The 20,408-nt window shown below is 41.3% G+C and overlaps 2 protein-coding genes across 5 annotated transcripts; one reads left to right on the top strand and one right to left on the bottom strand.

The window, feature by feature from the left end:
* Positions 1-367: 367 nt before the first annotated feature.
* On the top strand, positions 368-14,774 carry etnppl (ethanolamine-phosphate phospho-lyase). Of its 4 annotated transcripts, none has more exons than XM_071926573.2 (13): positions 368-481; positions 1,118-1,236; positions 1,904-2,063; positions 3,813-3,887; positions 4,307-4,400; positions 7,791-7,907; positions 9,388-9,470; positions 10,130-10,355; positions 11,075-11,229; positions 12,112-12,201; positions 13,401-13,531; positions 13,717-13,778; positions 14,056-14,774. In XM_071926573.2, the coding sequence occupies exons 1-13, from the start codon at positions 423-425 to the stop codon at positions 14,140-14,142; spliced, it is 1,458 nt and encodes a 485-aa protein (XP_071782674.1). In that variant the 5' UTR covers positions 368-422; the 3' UTR covers positions 14,143-14,774. The 4 variants fall into 4 exon arrangements, 2 of the variants coding, with proteins under 2 accessions (XP_071782674.1, XP_078147895.1); XM_078291769.1 differs by having other exon boundaries at positions 400-481; positions 1,107-1,236; XR_011785557.2 differs by lacking the exon at positions 14,056-14,774 and having other exon boundaries at positions 12,045-12,201.
* Positions 14,775-17,593: 2,819 nt separating this feature from the next.
* ostc (oligosaccharyltransferase complex subunit) lies at positions 17,594-20,078 on the bottom strand. Its single transcript, XM_071926564.2, has 4 exons — positions 19,852-20,078; positions 19,313-19,406; positions 18,954-19,151; positions 17,594-18,366 (listed from the first exon to the last, which is right to left on the bottom strand). The coding sequence occupies exons 1-4, from the start codon at positions 19,988-19,990 to the stop codon at positions 18,348-18,350; spliced, it is 450 nt and encodes a 149-aa protein (XP_071782665.1). The 5' UTR covers positions 19,991-20,078; the 3' UTR covers positions 17,594-18,347.
* Positions 20,079-20,408: the final 330 nt, after the last annotated feature.

The raw sequence follows: 20,408 nt of genomic DNA, 5'->3' as shown, positions 1-20,408 counted from the left end.
ATATATAACAAATATTTCGAAATTGGATGTCAGATCCTGTGTATATGGACTTATATGTGTTTTTTGCATATGGTTGAAAGAAAATATTAGTCAATGCAAATAGAGAGTTTGACTACAGACAGTTTAATATAGTTGCTCCTATGGAAGTGAAAACTCACCTGCCTCAACCTGACGTCACAGTCCTTGAGTCACCTGCAAGTTCTCACAGCGGTGAAGTGACGCCTAGGTGGCAGCATGGGAGAGCTGCGCTGTGTGTGTGTGTTTGTGTGTGTGTGTGTGCGTGTGTGTGTGTGTGTGTGTGTGTTGTGTGTGTGCGCGCGCGTGCGTGCGACTGCCGAGTCACTTCTGCTGGAGCTGATATAACTAATCTGGTGTTGGTGAAGAGACAAGTGTCCATCGTCCTCAAGTCGAACAACATCAGGATGTCGACGGAAATCTTTGATAAAAAGAAGACTGTCGACTTGAGGAAGAAGCACATTGGGTAAGATAATTAACATTCTGCATTCATATGGTGTCGGTGGCAACGCTTTATTTACAAGTTGATGAATTCAAAGTTTCCGATAAGGATGCAAGTCGTAACGTAATGGCATCTCCCAGCGTCCTATTCATATTTTTACAAGACAAATAAAAACAGAAAAGACCTATGCAAATCTTCCCTTAAACTGCATAAGAGCTGTTTTATCTCAAGACTTATCTTTCGCAATTATGCAACACAATGTTTCAACTTTTCAACTTTTTTATGTCGAAACTATAGATTTGCAGCTGAGTTGCCAAGGTTGACGAAATACCATAACCTGCTTCTCTAATCCTCTAAAAAAATGTTCATTGGTTGATAGGATTAAAAACTACCAGGACCATTTGTCATTTGAGTGATTTTTTATTTGATTGTAAACTCTGTTCAATTATGTGTTCAATAATACATCATTACAACTTCTAGGGGTTTTTTAATTTCCCTGATTTGCCTGTATGGAGTAAAATCGTAGCTCCAATTTCTCTCTTTTCTATCATATCATAATATCTCTAATATCATATCATACTACATGAAAACTGTTGGAACAGGGTCAAATGCACTATGTGTACATAGTGAATATGATCATTAATATTAGCTCCATTGCAGGCCATCTTGTAAGGTTTTCTTCAGCCATGACCCAATCAAGATTGTGCGAGCCAAAGGCCAGTACATGTATGATGAAAGAGGAGAGCGGTACTTGGATTGCATCAACAATGTGGCCCACGGTAAACACACCGACACACGCACACACACACACACACACACACACACACACACACACACACACACACACACACACACATGCAAACACACGTGAAAAGAGAAATATGTCATATCAAGCCCCCTTGTATATTGTTTTTATATCATCACCACCACCAAACATTGCAAACCTGAAAACACGTATTCTCTGTTGCATGCAGACAGGTTGTGTTTGATGTTGACCTGTTTTTTCAGCACAGGCTGGCATTCAAACGTGGGATCAAAGTAGGTTAGAGGTGTTATATTTTTTAGGCTCTGTCTTCACTAGAATACATGCTGTTATTTCCGTGTCTCGATGTCTCATCCAAATAAGTCTCATGTGATGCCAGTGGCGGTTGCACACAGTTGTAATGTATACCTAAGCTGTGAGTGACTGAAACTGGCACTACTTGCCGGAAGAAACAGGAAAGTAAAATGGGCTCTCCTCTGGCGTACCACATTCAATACGCTTTAATTTAAACGCAAGGCCTGCAATTTTGTGCCTTTAATATCAGTTGTCGTGGTTTCTTTTCCGGTGACCTCAGAGGCCGATTACAATCCCGTGATTTAAGGTCTCGTTCTAATCTTATGTTTGTGCGCTGAACTTGTGGACCGGTTCCAATCCTATGCGTACATCCTTCCTCCATTTCTCAGTGGGCCACAGCCACCCAGATGTGGTGAAGGCTGGAGCTGAGCAGATGGAACTACTGAACACCAACTCGCGTTTCCTGCATGACAACCTGGTGCTGTACGCCCAGAGACTGCAGGCCACGCTGCCGGACCAGCTGTCTGTCTGCTACTTCGTCAACTCTGGGTAGGTCCGCATTTCTCTCATAGTTCAGACACTCTCCCCTGGCGCCAAATGCTTGTCTTCCTCAGACTAATCTAATGCATTGAGTTGATCTGCTGTAAGGATTTGCAGCAGATACTTGATAAAGGAAGATTGTCCAGATTCGGTTTTCACTTGGGTGTGGATCAGTGGAGGCTGGTGACTGAGGAGGACAGAGCTGTGTTATAAAAGGGTATGATCCAAAAATGTATGGCTATTAGTTCCTAGTGTACTCAAGAATAAACAACCTGCTTTTTAAGGTAAAAAGTCAAAAAATTGGCGTGGATCATCCTCCTTATCCTCTATGCACCAGCCTCCCCCTGGTCTGGGTTCTTCAAGCCTCTCAGTTGTGCTGATCAAGGGTCAGTGGCAATATTAGCTTGACCATCTCATTTATAACAACGTGAAAGCTGAAAGTGGTCCCGGATCAACGTTCCTGCATTTCTACGCTGCCAAAACAAACCAAATTGTGGTGGTTTCCCAGAATGAGCTCATTTGGCCTTTCAGTGCCACATTGTGATGCATGTCCAGCTTCTGCTCTGCCTTGACATGGAGATGCTTGGGACTCGGGGGACAGGTATGAGAGGGGGAATGATGTCCAACGAGCCATTCTACTGATCAGCACTGGTGTGGTTACTCATTTACTACAGTTGCTGCAGATCTGCAGAGTGAACAGGAATTATCTGATCCGGGGTAATAAGGGTGTACATCATGACCCTATATGCTTCGCTTGCTAAGCACTGGACTGTGCGTTTGTTACTTAAAGGAAAATCAATGAAAGAAGTTATAAACGCCACGAAGCAGAGGCACTTATAAAATCAGTGCGTGGTTCAGATGTTATTCAGATGTTATATCCAAATGTTTTCGAAGCTCTGCTCAAAGGTACAACTCAACCAGACCGACTTGAGGGGAAAAAATACTTTAAGACTACAACGTGTTGATGATAAAGGGGAGAAAGATAGCAAAAGATATGAAGAGCCAGCCAATGGGGGAAGCATCGTGAATGCACACCCACGGTGGCTGGTGCAGGGTCAACAGCCAGCGCTGGTGTTTTGCAATGTGACCACACATGCAATCAGAGGCACCAAACTGGTCTGACAGCAAAAATGCATGAACATGTGCCAGAGGTTAATTAAGTTTACCTTTAAATCACAGGTTGTAAAACACAGGTAGAGCAAAGAAAGCAGATATTCTAGTGTAAGAGCAATGAGTTTCAGTTCAGTTTTATTTGCTATGGTCGGAGTTAATCTATACAGCCTGTAAAGTAAACAGGCGTGTCAGCCTCAGTGTTGAATGTATCTGCTGTAGTATGTGAAATAGATTAACAAATGATAAAAACAAATAGTGTTTTAACCTGAAATTACCAATGGCTGCTCATGCAGTTGTAGGAATGATCATATCAATGATCCGATGATATGATATTTAAAAACAAAAACACATATAAATACACACAGTATTCTCCAGTGATCCACAAATATAATGCTACTGTTGACTTTACACATAGGAACTGAAATGCAGAAGTTTTAATGATTTGGTTTACACGGTCCTGTATGAGCCTGCACATACTTAATGATTTAATTACCAAATCATAAATAGGGAGTGCCTCCTGTGCCTTCACGATGGGCTGTAAAATATCAAACCTTGTCTGGCTTGCTAGTGATATCCGCGGCTTCACCTGTGTATTCTGTGGTGACTGAGTAACTCCGAGTAACCCTTGCCCCCTCTGAACTTCAGCTCTGAAGCCAACGACCTGGCCCTGCGTCTGGCCCGGCAGTATACGGGCCACAAAGATATCATCACGCTCGACAAGTAAGTGCTGCTGCCAGGGCCGCATTCTCCTCCGAAGGTTGGCACCAGTGCAGGATGGGCAAAACGAAAATGTATGATAATGATTAGTGGAAGAATGATTATAATGCGATTATCTGTGATTCGATCCCACTGTAAACTGAAAAAACAGAACATAGCACCAGCTTGATGTATCCACAGTCCGCCTCATATAATAATTGAGGGGAGTGATGAGACTTACATTGTGTCTGTTTTTACATTCTATTCAGTGTTTGGAATGTTTTTATTGATTTCAATTTAATGTACAATTTAATGTACATCAGTGTTCATGATTCTAAATATTCAGCAAAATATGCATTCTATACAGACATAATCAAACTCCTTTCCCTGAACTGTCACTGTAACTGTGTGTTCCCATTGTCCACGGTTTCCTCTGTTTGCAGTGCATACCATGGCCACGTTTCATCGCTAATTGACATCAGTCCGTATAAGTTCCACCAGCTGTCAGACGCTGAGCGGAATCAATCTGTTCATGTGGTGAGTGCTTCTTTCTGCCTGTTTTGCTGCATGCACACCATCAAAACACCATGACTCAACTTGCTCTGCTGGGTTCTGGCAGGCTACTGTGTGTGTTCACACCTGTGCGTGCATGCATGTGTGTTGTGTGTTGTGTGAGAGAGCGAGAGTGATGGAGACAGAGGCAGAGATAGACAGTATGTGTGTGTATATGTGTGCATATGGTTGTGTGTGTATGCATGCGTAGATATATGGCCACTTTTTTAGGTACACCTCTCTGTTTTTTACGTAAACAGCTCACTAATCTAGACAATGAGTCCCAGTTAAATAAAGCTTAAATATAAAGCATGCAGGCAGGGCCGAGAGGTTCAGTCACTGTTTGACTAAACGTTACACTGGGCAAGACGCGTGACGCAAGCGCTTCTGAACGTGGCATTATCATTGGTGCCAGACGCACCGGTTTTAGCATCTTAAAAAACGGCTGCTGTCCTGGGACTTTTGCGCACTGCATTGTCTAGAGTTTACAACAGAGAACGGTGTAATGAACAAAACAAATCCTGTCACCTGCAGTCCTGAGGGTGAAAATGCCCCAGTACTGACAGAGGTTGGGAGGGGGGGGGGAGGGGGGGGGGGGGGGGGGGGGGGACTTGTTCAAGCTGACAGGCAGGCTGCAAGTATGTAAAACATCTTAGTACAATAGTGGTGCATAGTGGAGTATAACTGGTTGAACTGGACGACCATACTGGATTCCACTCCTGTCAGCTAAGACCAAGATGAAGCTAAAGTGAGCACATGATCACCAAAATTGTTTGGGTGTTTGGGTGTGGTGTTTTCTTGATATTTCTTCACATTAGGCCCCTTGGTACCAATGCAGCATCATTTGAACACCACAGTGTACCTAAACATTGCTGCTGACCAGATGCATCCCTTCACAGTCTAGCCTTTGTCAAATGGACACTTCCTGGACACTTGGAGCAGGATAATGTTTCATGTTACAAAGCACGCATCATCTAAAGATGCTTCCGGAAACCTGAGAAGTGACTTCAGTTTACTCCAATGGCCTTTGGGATGAGATGGAGCGGCATTGTGTGTAGCATGACTGCATGAATGCGCCAGAAAATCTGCAGGAACTGAATGACTATTGAGTCTGCATGGATCAAGATCCCTATGGAACGGTTTCCAGCACCTTGTTGAATCCATGCCTCAAAGAATTCGGGTGGATCTGAAACGGTGGGATCTTACCCAGTACTAACCAAGTGTACCTAATAAAGTGGCCACTCTGTGTACAGTACTGTGCAAAAGTCTTAGGCACCCTAGATTTTTTAATGTAAATTTTGTCTTAGATGTTTATTTGTTTTCTGCATTAGAGTGTCAGTAGACTGCTCTTTATAGTAATTTTACCTTTCATTTAATTATTTTTGAAAGCATCTTTGCTTTTTTTTACATGTGCCTAAGATGTTTGCACAGTACTGTATGTGTGTTTGATGTGAGTGTGTTTAATTATGTAATAAGCAATTACTCCCACAGGTCATGTTCCTGTGCCGCCCTCCTTCAGATAAGATAATGTAGGATTTTTAGGGGTAAATCCAAACCAGACTATATGCAAGACAGTCAAGGAATAATACCCACTATCTATTTTGCATAAATAAAGAATTTTAAAACAATTAGGGGGGATCTTTCACTGGGATCAGGCTAGATACTTGTGCAAGGAAGAGCCAAAACACCTTAAGTGAAATAATAGCTTCTTTCTTTAATAAGAACAGAACAGAGTAACAATTCTTCCAGGATCAGTCAATTTCATCATCTATCTTAATCAATCATCAATCTCATCCTTATTTGGAGTAGTCACAAAATGTATACCAACTAAACATAGGGTTATACAGATCACCAGTTATAAGTAACATTAGGATATCACTATACCATAGACAAATGCTGAGATGGGATCTTTTCTTGTCGAAGGCGGGGGGGGGGGGGGGGGGGGGGGGGGGTCTAGTCGTTACACGGTCCTCTCTTGGGTCTTCCTCTACTCTCTCTCCTCTCTTCTTCTCTTCTTCTTCTTCTCTTCTTATACCTCTTGGAGGATTTTCCAAAATAGCGTCCATGTCAGTCTTTGTCCCGCTAAGGAGAAGTTTTTAGGGAGCTGATAGAGCCAGACTGTCTCTGGTTACTCTTCTTCTGCTGAGACATCATCCTGAAGGATTTATGTGTTCTTCTGTCCCTCTGGTTTCTATGCATTGACATGTTTGAGAGTTCCCCATGTAGTTCAGGCTGTCTTGCTGGACATAAACACACTCATTCCTTTTTAAGGGATGGTTCACTCTATTCTATTTACTACTTTAATACTTACTAATCTATTCACTAATTTGACTAATTAATATATATTTGAATATTTATATTTACTAACTTCATAGGTCTTACAATAATTTGTAGATACTGTTCTGTGGGAGCTGTCTTGCTAATAGGCAGAAAGAGCCTGCATAGAACAGTATATAGTTTGAACAGTGCAATGTGCATCTAGTTCTACACCAAATAATAAATCTTCTGCCTATCTTTTAAAGGACAGTTTTGATTTGACCATTTCAATCAACATTTATATTTAGATTTAGATTTTGATTACAAACTACAACTTCAATACCTTTGGCAGGACTAGATAAATGGTACATGAGCTGAGTCATCATTGCATCATGTTGTGAGGTCCCTCCATCATCCAGCTCTGTCCTTTGATAGCATTGGTGTATTTTGATATGGCTGCTTGTGGAATACCCAGCTCTAATGTTACATGCTGATGGTGGGGTGATTCGGTCTGTTTCACCAGCTTGCATGTTTTATTCATGATCATAGACTATAAGGAAATCCACTTTTCAGATGCTTGTAATTGAGGTCATTGCTTACCCATTGGCTAGCTAAGCTGACCAATAACTTCTTGGAAGTATCTGGTGTGAAATGTAAACAACCCAAAGATAACAAAATGCCTGTTTTGAGAACTTCGCTGGGCAGTTCTCAAACATTCAGCTATGCCTATTTGTCACTGATATTCACAGAAATCCTCAGGTGACTGGATGGCCACTGACAGATATTTTGACATATTTTGGACCAAATGCCTTATTTTGTTAAACATTAACATACTAGACAGGTCAATAGCCTCAAAAACCAACAAGCCTGTTTGAGCAGGTCAGCCAATGTATAAATCTTTGGAACCAAGACTGATTTTTAAAATGTTATGAATGAAAAGCCTAAGGACAAACACAATAACAATATTTTAGACAGTTTTTAGGCTGACACTTGGATCTTCAAACCACAGAGGACCCAATCCTCTTCCCCATTATTAAAGGACATGGTAAGACATGGCCCCTGAAGATATGACCTGTAATCCTCTCTATTCATCACTCCGACTTCCCATCCCTCACACAGGCTCCCAGCCCAGATGTCTACAGGGGCAAATACAGAGCGGATCACCCAGACCCTGCCACAGCATACGCAGATGATGTCAAAGATATCATACACAAAGCCCATGAGAAAGGAGGCAAGGTAGTGTGCATGTTTGATATCATTGTTGTGGTTGCTGGTATGAACTCTCAAGGCAAGATCGGCCTTATTTATGTCAAAGAACTACACCGACTTTTGGGGAAATTGGCCCGTCAGGGAGGATTGTTAGATAAAAACCAACACCGACTCTGGATTACTAAAAAAACTATCTTCTTACGTTAGACAATGCTAGCTGCCCACGGACACTTAACATGCATGCTAACACATTAGCATTTGCACAAGACAGAGATATCTACCAGAGACACAAGAGATGATTTTGGTGGTATTCCTATCATAACATGTAAAAGGGAAGTTAACCAACGAGCCAGTTTTCAAAAAAAGCCGACGTAGTCTTTTAAGTGATTTTCAAATATAAATTTATCTTCAATAAGTGCATTGACTTAACAGAGGAGGCATCACAATGAATACAAAACCCAAATAATTTCATCACAATGGTGTCAAAATCTGAATTATGATGGAAACCATGATGAATTCACAGAACATTTGGTACTCAGCACTGCAGTGCTTTGTAACTGTCTGGAATTTTCTTGTATTTATGTTGCATGTCTTGAAACATCAAATGTTGTTGAATTAAAAGCACTGAATGCAAGAATTTAAATGTCTGGTTTCCTCAAGAAGGGCTAACCAAAATAAAGCTTTGTTTAATATTTCTTATTACTACTGCATGACTGACTTCCATGGCTGGTCACAGGCATCTGCGAGTTACCTTGTTTTGCCCTCTTTATTGGTCAGTACTCATTTGATTTTCTACCCTTCCTTTTCCCCCCTTTCTCTTCTTTCACTATTTCTCACAATTCTCAGGTTCAAGCCAAGGACTTGGGCTTTTTAGGGCGAAATCCCAGGTCCCCTCACACAGCACGAGAACTTGCGTAGTGCTTCCCAAAGTGTCCAAGCTCATTGGCCTATGTTCATATGTTGCTATGTTCAAAAGCCCAACCCAAGGGAATGTCCAAGCTTTCAGTGGCAAGGAGGACGGGATTTCAGCCTAAAGAACTTACAGAATGCCTTTAGCAGCTTCTGATGGATGTGTGCAGACATGCGTCTAGAGGAAGAAGCCAAAATGGACAATTTGATGTATGATTGCAATGTCACGCTTTCATCCCTTTCTGTGATACTGCAGAGCAACATGTGACTAAAGATTGTGACAAAAACTCCTATACATTCTTAGCAAAATACTCAATTTTGTATTTTTTGACAAGTTAAGACACTGTCCAGGAGTTTTTCATTTTTCTCCATTGCCCTGTTCTCCAAGACCTAACATGCAGTTGTGTTCAAGCATTATGTGACTGCCTCTCTCTTGTCTGTGGGGTGATTTTGCGACAACCTACTTACAACCAAAAAGTGAAATCCTGACATTGGTGAAAGCGGGAGATCCACAGGTTGCAGGTGCAAGGACTCCTTCTCTCCTCCAGTCTCCCAGCCTGGCTTTGTGTTGGGTCTGATATGCTCTTCTCTTGTGCAGATTGCTGCTTTTATTGCCGAGTCGCTGCAGAGTTGCGGTGGGCAAGTCATTCCCCCTGTGGGCTACTTCCAGAAAGTGGCAAAGTATGTACCCAAGAGATTGCATTCATGTTCATGCTCAGTGCCTGTAGGGTGGTGTTCATTGTGTAACAACTGATGTATATGTACAGTATGTAAAAGATGTAGACAAACTAGATTTTATGTTTACCTTAGCTGGATGCACACTGCAGGAATTCTTCAACCAATGAACAAACACAAAAAGACACTGTCTAGCAACTGCACCAGACAGCAAAATTGATGATTTATATATTCAAAACAACCTTGTATTGTGCACCCAACATTGGGGTTTGTTTCATAAGATATGTATCAATGATTTGGCAATTTGGTTTCAAGGGATGTCTCTTGCTTCATTCAAAAATCACAGTAATGTTTTCTTGAGAATGTGCACTTTGGAGACTCTTCAGCAATGCTAGAAAAACTTTGACAAACTTCTTGTTTTGTCTCTTGCCTCTGCACTCTAACCACTGTGTGCTCCTTCACTACAAGCAGTCTAAGAGTGTTACCCCTTATAATCTACCCTTGATGACGATTATGGATAGAGCAAATGAACAATGTGTGTAACTGTGCATGCATGTGAGCGAACATGTGTGAGTGAGTGAGTGAGTGAGTATGTGAGTGAGAGAGTGCTGGAGTGAGTGAGCGTGTCTACCTGCACACCTCTGGATTCTGCTGTCCTTCTACAGACACGTTCGTCAGGCTGGGGGCGTGTTCATCGCAGATGAGGTCCAAGTGGGATTTGGACGCGTCGGCACCCACTTCTGGGCCTTCCAGCTTCAGGGAGAGGACTTTGTGCCTGACATCGTCACCATGGGCAAACCCATCGGCAACGGACACCCCATGTCATGTGTGATCACCACCAAAGAGGTGGCAGAGGCGTTCATGTTATCGGGGATGGACTACTTCAATACAGTAAGAGCATTATGTCCCATGACGCTTCAGTAGATCTGAATAAAAGTGTCATTTTGCTTTGGTGACATCCTGCAGAATGCCAAATGTTAGATTAGGCAGATTAATGTGAACACATTACATGATCTTTGTTCTGTCTCCCATGTTGACCAGAAATAGCACTGACCTGACCCCATCCTTGACATAAAGTTCTTCTCCATATTTGCTAGGCATTCAAACACATCTGGTTTCCACATTATGGGGGAAAATACATTGTGTGCAGGCCAGATTCTTTCTTTGACAGTGTCAGTTTACAGCCATTTCCTGTAAAAGGAAAACGTTGAGAAAAAAGAATCCAAATTTAAGACTCTTGCTCTTTCTTGTCATACTGGAGATTTTTCAGCCATACTTGATCTTTTCCAGTCATATCATGCAAATGATGTCCACTTGGTTGATTTAGATTGATTGTATTGGGGGAAACTGATTTGATTCTTAGTCTTCTCTCAATCTAGCAAAAAAGTTAACACACTCACTCAAAAGCAGACAATATGAGTTGAAGCACTTTATGTGAAACAAAGCCTACAGTCTTCAGCCTCTGTCTTGAGGTCCTGTCCACAGTTGCCTCACATTGCAAATTGAAGTGGTACACCGAATCCCTTGGTGATCGACCGGCAGATTGCTCAGGTGTGTGAACCTAACCTTGGTGTAATCTTCCCTCTGTGTCTGGGTTTTGAATTTCCTAGTTTGGCGGTAACCCGGTGTCCTGTGCCATTGGTCTGGCCGTGCTAGACGTGATCGAGAAAGAGGACCTCCAGGATAATGCACTGCGTGTGGGGGGCTACCTGACCAAGCTGCTGGAAGAGCAGAAGGAGAAGCATCCACTGGTGGGGGATATAAGGTGGACAAACACACACAGACACAGACACACACAAAGTTACAGAAAGTGACACAGTGCAACAGTTGAATCACAAGATATATGCTATATATATCTGATTAGATGAAAACATGCACACGCTACAGTTTTAAATGCCGCACTAATGCTGAGTCATGTTTTTCTAATCTCTTGGCCAAAGTGCAAGTCGATGATGTAACAACAACATTAAAGTGGTAATCCGCGAGATTCACTTTTTTATTATTTTGGTATATATGGTATGGTATATTTATCTTTGGTGCTGAGCGCTCATCGCTCTTCCCAGAGTTCTCCTGTCTGTGACGTCTTTTTCCTTGGATCTTCTGTTGGTGCAGTCTGAGTTTCTGTAGGTGGCGCTCTTTTCTTTCTCTGTTCAGCCATGTTGGCTATCACTGCTCATGCTAATTACTCAGTTCTTCTTCTGTTTATTCCAAACAAACCGGAAATGTAAAACGCATCACTTCCTGTGCGCCTGAGGATTTTTCCCAGGAAAGAGCTACCAGAAACACCACCGAGTGTTTAGAACAATAAATGGAAAAGCTTTCATGAACTGGCTATCAGCAATGGAGAGTAGCAAAATAGACATTTCTATTATATATATGTTATATTTGTATTTACTTCTATGAAAATGTCACGGATTATTACTTTAAAGGCTCAATTTGGTCTACAATGTTACCATGATCCATAAATGTATGGAAGGAAAACCACTGATGTAGACAGAAGAAAACTATATTTTTTGTCAGATGATCTTTTGACCCAGAGTTTTTTGAGACCATACTTGTTGTAACATCTCTGAAAAGTAGGGAAGTGCGTATAGGATCACATGTGAATCAGAGGCGACTACAGGTCAAATGGTGTCCTGTCTGGCAGGGGTCACGGCCTGTTCGTGGGGGCGGAGCTTGTGAGAGACAGGGTGAAGCTCACTCCTGCAACAGCAGAGGCTCAAGAAGTCATATACAAGTAAGTGTTTATGTCTGTATGCATGTGTGCATTGCCCTGGATGTTCTGTCCTTGGGTGTGTTTGTGATTTACTCGTCTGTTTGCGTCTGTATTGCTATGCATCATGCCTGAGGCAAAAACAGAACAGACGTTACCACATTTTTGCAGTGACTTTCTTTGAAGCAGTGTGTTATTTCCCTTTGAAATAATGTAGGTACTCATTAGGAGACCTCAAACTGTGCCAGCTATAGTGAAACTGACATTTCAGGGAGGATGTTTTTTAAAAGTCCAAAAAAATATCTAGTTTGAAAAATACAAAAAACGAATTATTACAAGTAGGGTTCAACCAATATGGGTTTTTGAAGGCCAGTACCGATACATATATTTTTGTATTGAAGCTGCCAATAGCGGAGATTTGTGCCGATATTCAATATCTTTAAATTTGACAACTTTGATAACCCAAATTTAACAAAAATAGAGAAAACATGCCTGATGAAGGTCCTTGACTGAAGTTTTCTCTTCTCCTTGTGGAGTCGGCCTTCTTCGCACCTGTCACTCAGGTGTGCTAAAGCTTTCTTTATTCACTTACGCCCCAAAAAAAAAAGTATTCAGTGTTTACCCCAGAATTTTATACTCTAAAACAAACCACCCTGAAAACAGAAAAGCCTCTGAAGCAGCCTAGACCATGGGAAACTAAAATTCTCCATTACAACCCATAGGTATTAATAAAATTATTAGCAGCTCTTTACAACAGGGTGACCTGCCCCACCTATTCAATGGGAGGAGAAACTCCATGGAGGGCTGAGAGTGTGCAGGTTTTCATTCCAACCAAAGACCGACTTCACTGATGAGTTCCTCCTCTCTGGTTGAAGGTGTGCTAACCAGTGAAATCACCTGGTGTAGACTTTGGTTGGAATGGAAACCTGCATTAGGCCTTTAAATAAAGAATGAAGTCAGGAAAAAAATCAATGAATAAACAAAATGTGAAAAGAAAAGAAATTTGTGGAAAGTTGTGGTCAGGGAGGAGCGTCGATCATATCAGAGGTGGACGACATTGACTGCCCGATATCCGATATTTAATAAAAGGCCCAATGAATTGGCAAACCGATATATTGTCTAACCCTAATTACAAGGCATTTTATATAGCTCAAACACCCTAATTTGAATGTGCAGGGTTAGTAGAGAATGCAGAACAGTTTCTGAACTACTTCTGTCCTCAGACTGAAGGAACAGCACGTCCTCCTTAGTGCTGACGGACCTCATCGCAACGTCCTCAAGTTCAAGCCGCCCATGTGCTTCACTGAGGAGGATGCCGACGCGGTGGTGGAGAAAATCGACCGCATTCTCACAGGTACCTTCCACGTTCCCATGAGTTTGTGATCTGTGGTGCTGTCTAGGAAGGAGGTGGTGAAACTAGCAGGTCTCTGTCTGGCTCATTCGTTATTTAACCTCAAGGTGTATAATGATACTGTCTAACCATTGTTCTGCAAGCACTCTCATTCATATGCGTCGATGTGTCTGTGTTTGTGTTTCCAGACCTAGAGAAAGCACTCGGTTTGAATCTGCCTAACACAGAGACTCTAGAGAGTAAGAGAAAGGTAAGTCTGGCTCTGGTCCATATCTAAGCAGCTTCCCATTAGCTTCAATTGTTTCCTCTCCCAAAGATCAGAGAGAACTTGATAGGCTTAAGATACATCATCATGTCTTCTGGACCAAAACCTTATCAAATCCCATCTGATCTTTGGATAAAGAAGGCAAATAAACCAAGAGATGCTTGTGGGTTTTATGCAAGAGCTACACTGAATCTGTCAAACATTTCTTGATTTTCATACTCATTGATTTGTATCTCAACTTTATTCATGGCTTTGTCCCAAGCTGCCCACGGATGAAAACGGACACAACCATCACAATGGGGAGCGCAGGCAACGAGACCCTCGACAAACCAAACGCCTCAAGACATAACGGACCTCTGCAGCGACCTGACATGCTGTCTCTCTCATGCTTTAGGTGTGCTTGGTTTAGCTTACACTGTATAATAAAGCTGATAGAATCATCCACAAGTGTAAACGCAGTCCATCCATCTCCAGCATGAAAGATTACCAGGTGCATCTAAGTATTTTACAAACACTATTCCAACAACACTGTAAAAAACACAAGTGCCTTAGCATGTAACCTATTTGTTATTGTTGATAATTTGATATAATTCAGATAACATTAACTTCAATGTGGATAAAGTAAAATGAAAATGGATAAAGGAAGTGGCTTTTGCTCAAATGTAATATATACTTTTTTTTTTTTTTTTTAATTTGCTGACATCCAATTTCCATGTCTACTTTCAGCAAATCATACTTGCAAAAAATTTATATATGGCTACGCTATGCTTACTTTGGCTTTGGTATCAAGTAATTTATCATAACTTTTCTTTTCCTAATATTTGAGATAATAACCATAACCGTCAGTGATTATAAATAAGAACAAGATAATAATTTAATAAAAGAGGTGTTTTTGTTGTTGATCGAAAACATTCAGGCTACCCATTAAATGTGTATGTTGACTTTTTCATACAGAAGTAAAAAATTAAAAAGTGAACTTGGTGGTGAATTGAGTTTTCTTAACACTAGTTAGAAGACAGAAAACCTTGGTAGCTCATAGCCTACATTTTTTATGTCATGTACTCTTTTGTTAAACACAGATCAAATGAGATCCTCTAGGGAGGTCAAAGGTCAGGGTCAGCTACACTCTACTGAAGGTCCTCCAGCTGAAGGGCGGCTCCCTGCTCACTGAGTTACACCGCCACTCCATAAAGAGGATGTACTTTCTGCTTCTCTGGTGTTTACCATCTATGGTTTGGTGCAGTGAGCTATCATAGTAACTGTCTCCATTTTCTTTGAATTTGAACAAACAAAATGTAAAAAGAAAACATTCCTGAAGGCAGCCTATGTGTTAAACTGCCATCTACACAAATACATTTTTGTGTGAATGAAAAGTATGAAAAGTATTTTTTGCAGTATGATAAAGAGCATAAGGAGATGATTTGTAACTATTGTGACTATGGCCTAGTTGAAGTCAGACAAAATTTTCTTCATGCTCGGTTGACAGTGACAGATGTTTAACTCGTATATGCTTTGCAAACTGGTTCACTCAGAAACATTCAGAGCCAGGTTAATAGCAACAAAGGTGAGATGTGAAAGTTAGCCATACTTGGTGTACAGTGTGACAGTAATCGTTGATTCTCCATTTCATCCCACTCTGCCTTGACTAAACAAACTTAGAAATTATTTTCTCACTGTTTGACAGCTCAGAAATGATTTGCCAGTGTTCCCATGTTCCTCATTAACAGAGACTGGCCTTGTTTCCCAAAAGCTAACGTGTCGTTAGTTGCATGTCAGAGCGCTTAACTCTCCTCATTCAGAAGGAGGAGGCCCTCGCTGCCCAGAAGAATGCAGTAGAGCCCATCGTCAGTGTTCATACAAGAGCAATATGTTCTCTCAATCTCAAGACGCATAGAGCTGGCCAAAGTCCCAGGCCATTCTCCTCGATGTGGATAAGATGGAGGCAGAGTGGGAAGAGAGGAGGGAGGAGCTGAAGGAAAGGAGGAGAAATAGGTACTTCAGGTACTAGAATAGTACTAGTTTGTCTATTACTAATACTAGTAATAGACAAAACTTTCTTTTCGACTTCTTTACATACACTATGTTTCCATTTGAGTTAAGTGATGAGCACGGTTTTCTTCTCCAACAGGAGAAAGCTTGGATGCTTGGTTGCATTTTTTGGCTGGAAACACAGGAAGCAGATAATTGGAGAAACTGGAGAAATATAAATATAACATTCCTGGCCAACACTTGGTCCTACTCAGAACAGGCCTTTTCAACACCATCATCTTTTTTCTCAATGAAGATGGGCAACTTTGGCATTTAGCCTGCCTTTTTCCTGTGTTATACGTGTAACTAAAACTAAACTGAGAGCCAGTGTAGTCTTTGGTTGGAATGAAAACCTGCATACTCTCTCTGATGCATGGGGGAAAGATGCTCTTGGAACTGTTGGGAAGCAAATATTTTTATATGTACTTGGAAGACATTTCTGTAAATCTTTCTAGATGTTGCACAAAACCTTTCTACAGCCAACCAGAAACACTGTGTTTAGATTCAGTAACTGGTAATCCTTTACGTTGCAGTTGGTTGACAAGCTGATGTTTGGAGAATTAGAGGTGTGTCTGGCTCAGCGAGGTCCACCCAGCTTCAGCCAGGTGTTGAAACAGTGGTGACACTGGCTGTGAACTGCACAAGCCACAGCAGGGCTAAACCCTGGCCAGTAGAGACAAGAACAGAGTAAGATACCATTACAATAGTTTAGTATGTTGCATTAACCTGTGGCAGCATGACAAGTCTAGCTCTTATAGCTTTGCAGGATCAGAAGCTGGATCAACAATCTCCTAGGAGTGACAGATGTGTTTTGAGAGCCAGAAGAAATTTAAATGTCATCATTACACTCAGTAGCTCGGAAGAATAAGCATGTATGAAGGAGATTATGAGAGACAAAGATACAGACTGCTAAGTCTGTTTACCAATCATGTTTAACTGCAGAATGGTAGCACATTGTTTTAGCAATAACAGTAAGAATCAGAGGTACTAACTGTGACCAACGACATATGCCAGTGAGCTATTTCTGAGCTTTCCTATTGCCAGATTCATCTTGTGTTCACACTTCTGAAAAGAAAGATCAGTTACCATGCAGGGTGTAGGGAGATACTCCCTGCCTCTGTGGGAATACAGGAGAGCTTGAGAGGTGCCATTACCCATTAGGAACTGTCAACAGATGGTGTTTTGAGCAGACTCAGCATCTCAAAGTGAATGTAATGGGGTGCACATGACACACAGATAGAGTACTTATTCAAATAGCAACAATTATGCATAACCATGTAGTAGCTGATTTTGATCTCAAGCTAAAAATTCAATCTTTGATGACTATCTTAGCTATTTTGTTTTAAAAACCCATATAATCTTTAGAATTCAGTCAAGAGAGGGTAATGGTCTTAATAACCCAATATAATGCTCAAGATGATCATGACCAACCTCTCCTGGTGAAAATTAAGTGACCAAAGCTCAGAATTGTTAGGTTTGAAGCGCTCATTAATGTCAATGGTGTCAAAAACATGAATTAGTGAATCTATGATGCCACCTTCTGGAGACTGAAGCAAATCACATGGACTGTGTGAACTAAGCAGCTCTGCAAGTACCAGGAAACAGGCCACTACAATATAGGGGGGTATATCCAGATGAAGTCATGTTCATCTTTGCTCCAATTTGTTCTGAATACATGAATGTAAACCTGCACAGTAAAATTTGATTTTTGATTTGTAATGACATGCATGTGCTTATACTTTTTTTTAGAAGCATGACCACTACAAGGCGGCTCTGGAAAGAACATTTATTTCACACCCTCATACAAAAACACTAATGTGACAGGTTCAAGGCATTTTCAAACGTACAGAGTACCCATACTTCCTAAATCCCACCCCCCGAATGTACTGCCGGTTCAGAATATTGTATAATAATTCAGAAAGAGTGCCATTCCTGGCTGCAGATCAGCGGCTCCATCCCAACAGTCTGCAGTAACTTCCTTCCCTTTTTTCTAATGGCTTAAGACAGAGTTGCCCAGCTGCATAGTACTAGTAAAGTGAAAATCAAAATAGTATGGCAGGAATAGTTTGCTCCAGCATCACTATACAGAAAATGCCTGAATGTTATATGGTTTTCCTGGTTTCATAAAGAAAACATTCAGTACCATTATGCTACAGTGTATATATTGTTAATATGGACACTTGCTGTGCATGGAGATAACAGATTCTGGACACAGTGAAATTATTAAGATAGCCATGTGAAAGATCTGCTAAAGATCCTCTGTTGCTCCAGTTGTTTATAAAATTGGAGAAGAGGCAAGGAGAGGAAGTCACTGAGCACTAATGAGACAGACTGACATTACAGCCAGGCCAAATTTCTTTAGCAAGGTCAGTGCTTTCAATCATTAAGAGTTGCTGATTTCATCGAAGCTTGAATCCACCCAAAATTTGAGTCTAACTGCTTGTTGGGCCCCCACATGTAGATTGATTCTTTTGACAGTCCTCTTTCCAAATCATCTGTGTCGGTTGATGCGTGCCGTCTGCACCTTTAACCCATGAGGTATCCTCTGAAAAGAGAAGAGGCACATTTGTAAGGACTATGTGACACACCAAAGGTCCAACTACAAAAACCTCTCATTTGTTATAAATGCCAAATGCGGAAAAACAAGGGATTGTTTTAACTAGTACTGCATACAGTATTAGGGCAGCAGAGCATTACAGAGTATTATATTAAATACATTTTCAATATATTGTTGCATGGTGTGCCCATAGCATGTAGGTCAGAGTGAAAAGATAGACTAATGCAAAAAATATAGGTCATCAAATGAACCTATCTTCATTATTTGGTGTCTCCATGTCTCAAACACGTCTCCCCTTCAATACATGTATGTGTTAATTAATGTTAACACTGGACCCCTGTCCAGTGGCTAAATCAGGCCCAATGTCTCTACCTTTTCCCTAAAGAGTGCACTATGCCACTGTCAAACAACAATTTGACATTCAAGAGTAGTGTAAATGCACAGAGTTATCCTTTGCTTTTACATCCAGGTAATTTTGCAAGGCATGCAGACTTTGGGGTGTGGTTAACAGAAATATTAGATATACAGAGATCTTCATTGGTTGGTGGAAAACATGCATAAAAATAAAGACTTACGGCAGCTTCATGCGCATGAATACCCGGGCCATGAAGAAGCTGAGGAGCACGCTGACAAACCCAATGAAGAGCAACAGGAAGCGATTGAGTTTGGGAATGTTTGGCGCGTTGGAGCGGTCCAGGATTATAAATCCCAGGCCTCCCATAGTGAAGAGGAAACTGGAGGCCAGTCCTTCCATAATGTACTGGCCGTTTACTCTGGAAAGGAAATGTCGCTGCATTAGTGACGCTTTACCTTGTCTGGCTAGTGCACCATTTCACCAGTATTGTGTGAGATGACCAAGACCAACTGGCTTCAGTTAAATACGATTTGAGATGCTGAACCTGTAATGACGTCATGCTGTCTGTGACTGACATACCTGTATGCCAAAAAGGCGACTGGCCGCTGGTGCCCGTGCTCATCAGTCATTGAACCCACACTCGGTGGCTCCACAATCACATCGTAGATGATCCCTGCAGAGGAGTAAATAAGACTGGTTACAGAGGACTCATGCCAGGAAGCAACCATTACAAATTAAACGTTAGAGCTCATTGTTCAGCCAGTCGATGGTAGTAATTAAAACACAGCCATAGAACTCAGAAAAGAAAGCATAACTATTAATAATGGATAATAATCACTCTTGAATAGCAACCGGATCAAGATGCATTCAACTAGTTTGAGAATGCTAGCTTATAACTAGCTTACTCTCTAGTTCATTCTGTATCAACGGCTCACTAAAGGAGTAACGTTAGCTAACTGACTAATGCTATCTGACTACTATCTAACATTACTGCAACAGGACAAGAGAGCTTTGACATGAAAATCAGATGCTAGCACTGACGAAGACGAACTAACACTACACACTAGCTAGAAGTCTTGCATTAGCTTATCTTAGCTTAGCTTAGCACGTCCATTTACCTCCAGTGATGAGAAAGTATGAGACAATAACGATTGCATACACCGTCATTGCCGACGGCATGTGCAGCCACGAAGGCTTCTTCAGTTTAATGTTTGGACATTCAAGCACAGCAAACGGTAAACCGTATAAAGTCTCCATGATTTATATAAAAAAAATACTGTCCCTTCCAACGGTACAGCTGTCTCAGGCTGGAGTCTGACTGCGCAGCAGCTATGTTGACGTGTCCAGGAAGTGCATGTCCCTCCTTCCTTAATTACGAACCTAAAATATGTGTGCAGCTCACTATCTCTTTTATACTAACATAAATTATCCTTGCCTGATACATTGGTACGGATGAAAATATTGACATGCATTAATTGGAGTGAAAACAACACGAGAAGCTTAGTTTTGTTAATTTATTTTGCACGTCTGCAAGGAACCCGGAGCAGTGACGTAGTATTAAAGCGACAACCGATGAATAAATAAATTTGATATTTAGAGGAAATTTACTATAAAAACCTCCTTGAATATAATGCCATCTGCGTTTTTTTTCTCTTTCTTACAAATGTGGGAACTT

Source organism: Centroberyx gerrardi, chromosome 23, assembly GCF_048128805.1.
Source record: "Centroberyx gerrardi isolate f3 chromosome 23, fCenGer3.hap1.cur.20231027, whole genome shotgun sequence".
Classification (NCBI taxonomy): Eukaryota; Metazoa; Chordata; class Actinopteri; order Beryciformes; family Berycidae; genus Centroberyx; species Centroberyx gerrardi.
This window is presented reverse-complemented; position numbering and strand designations above follow the sequence as displayed.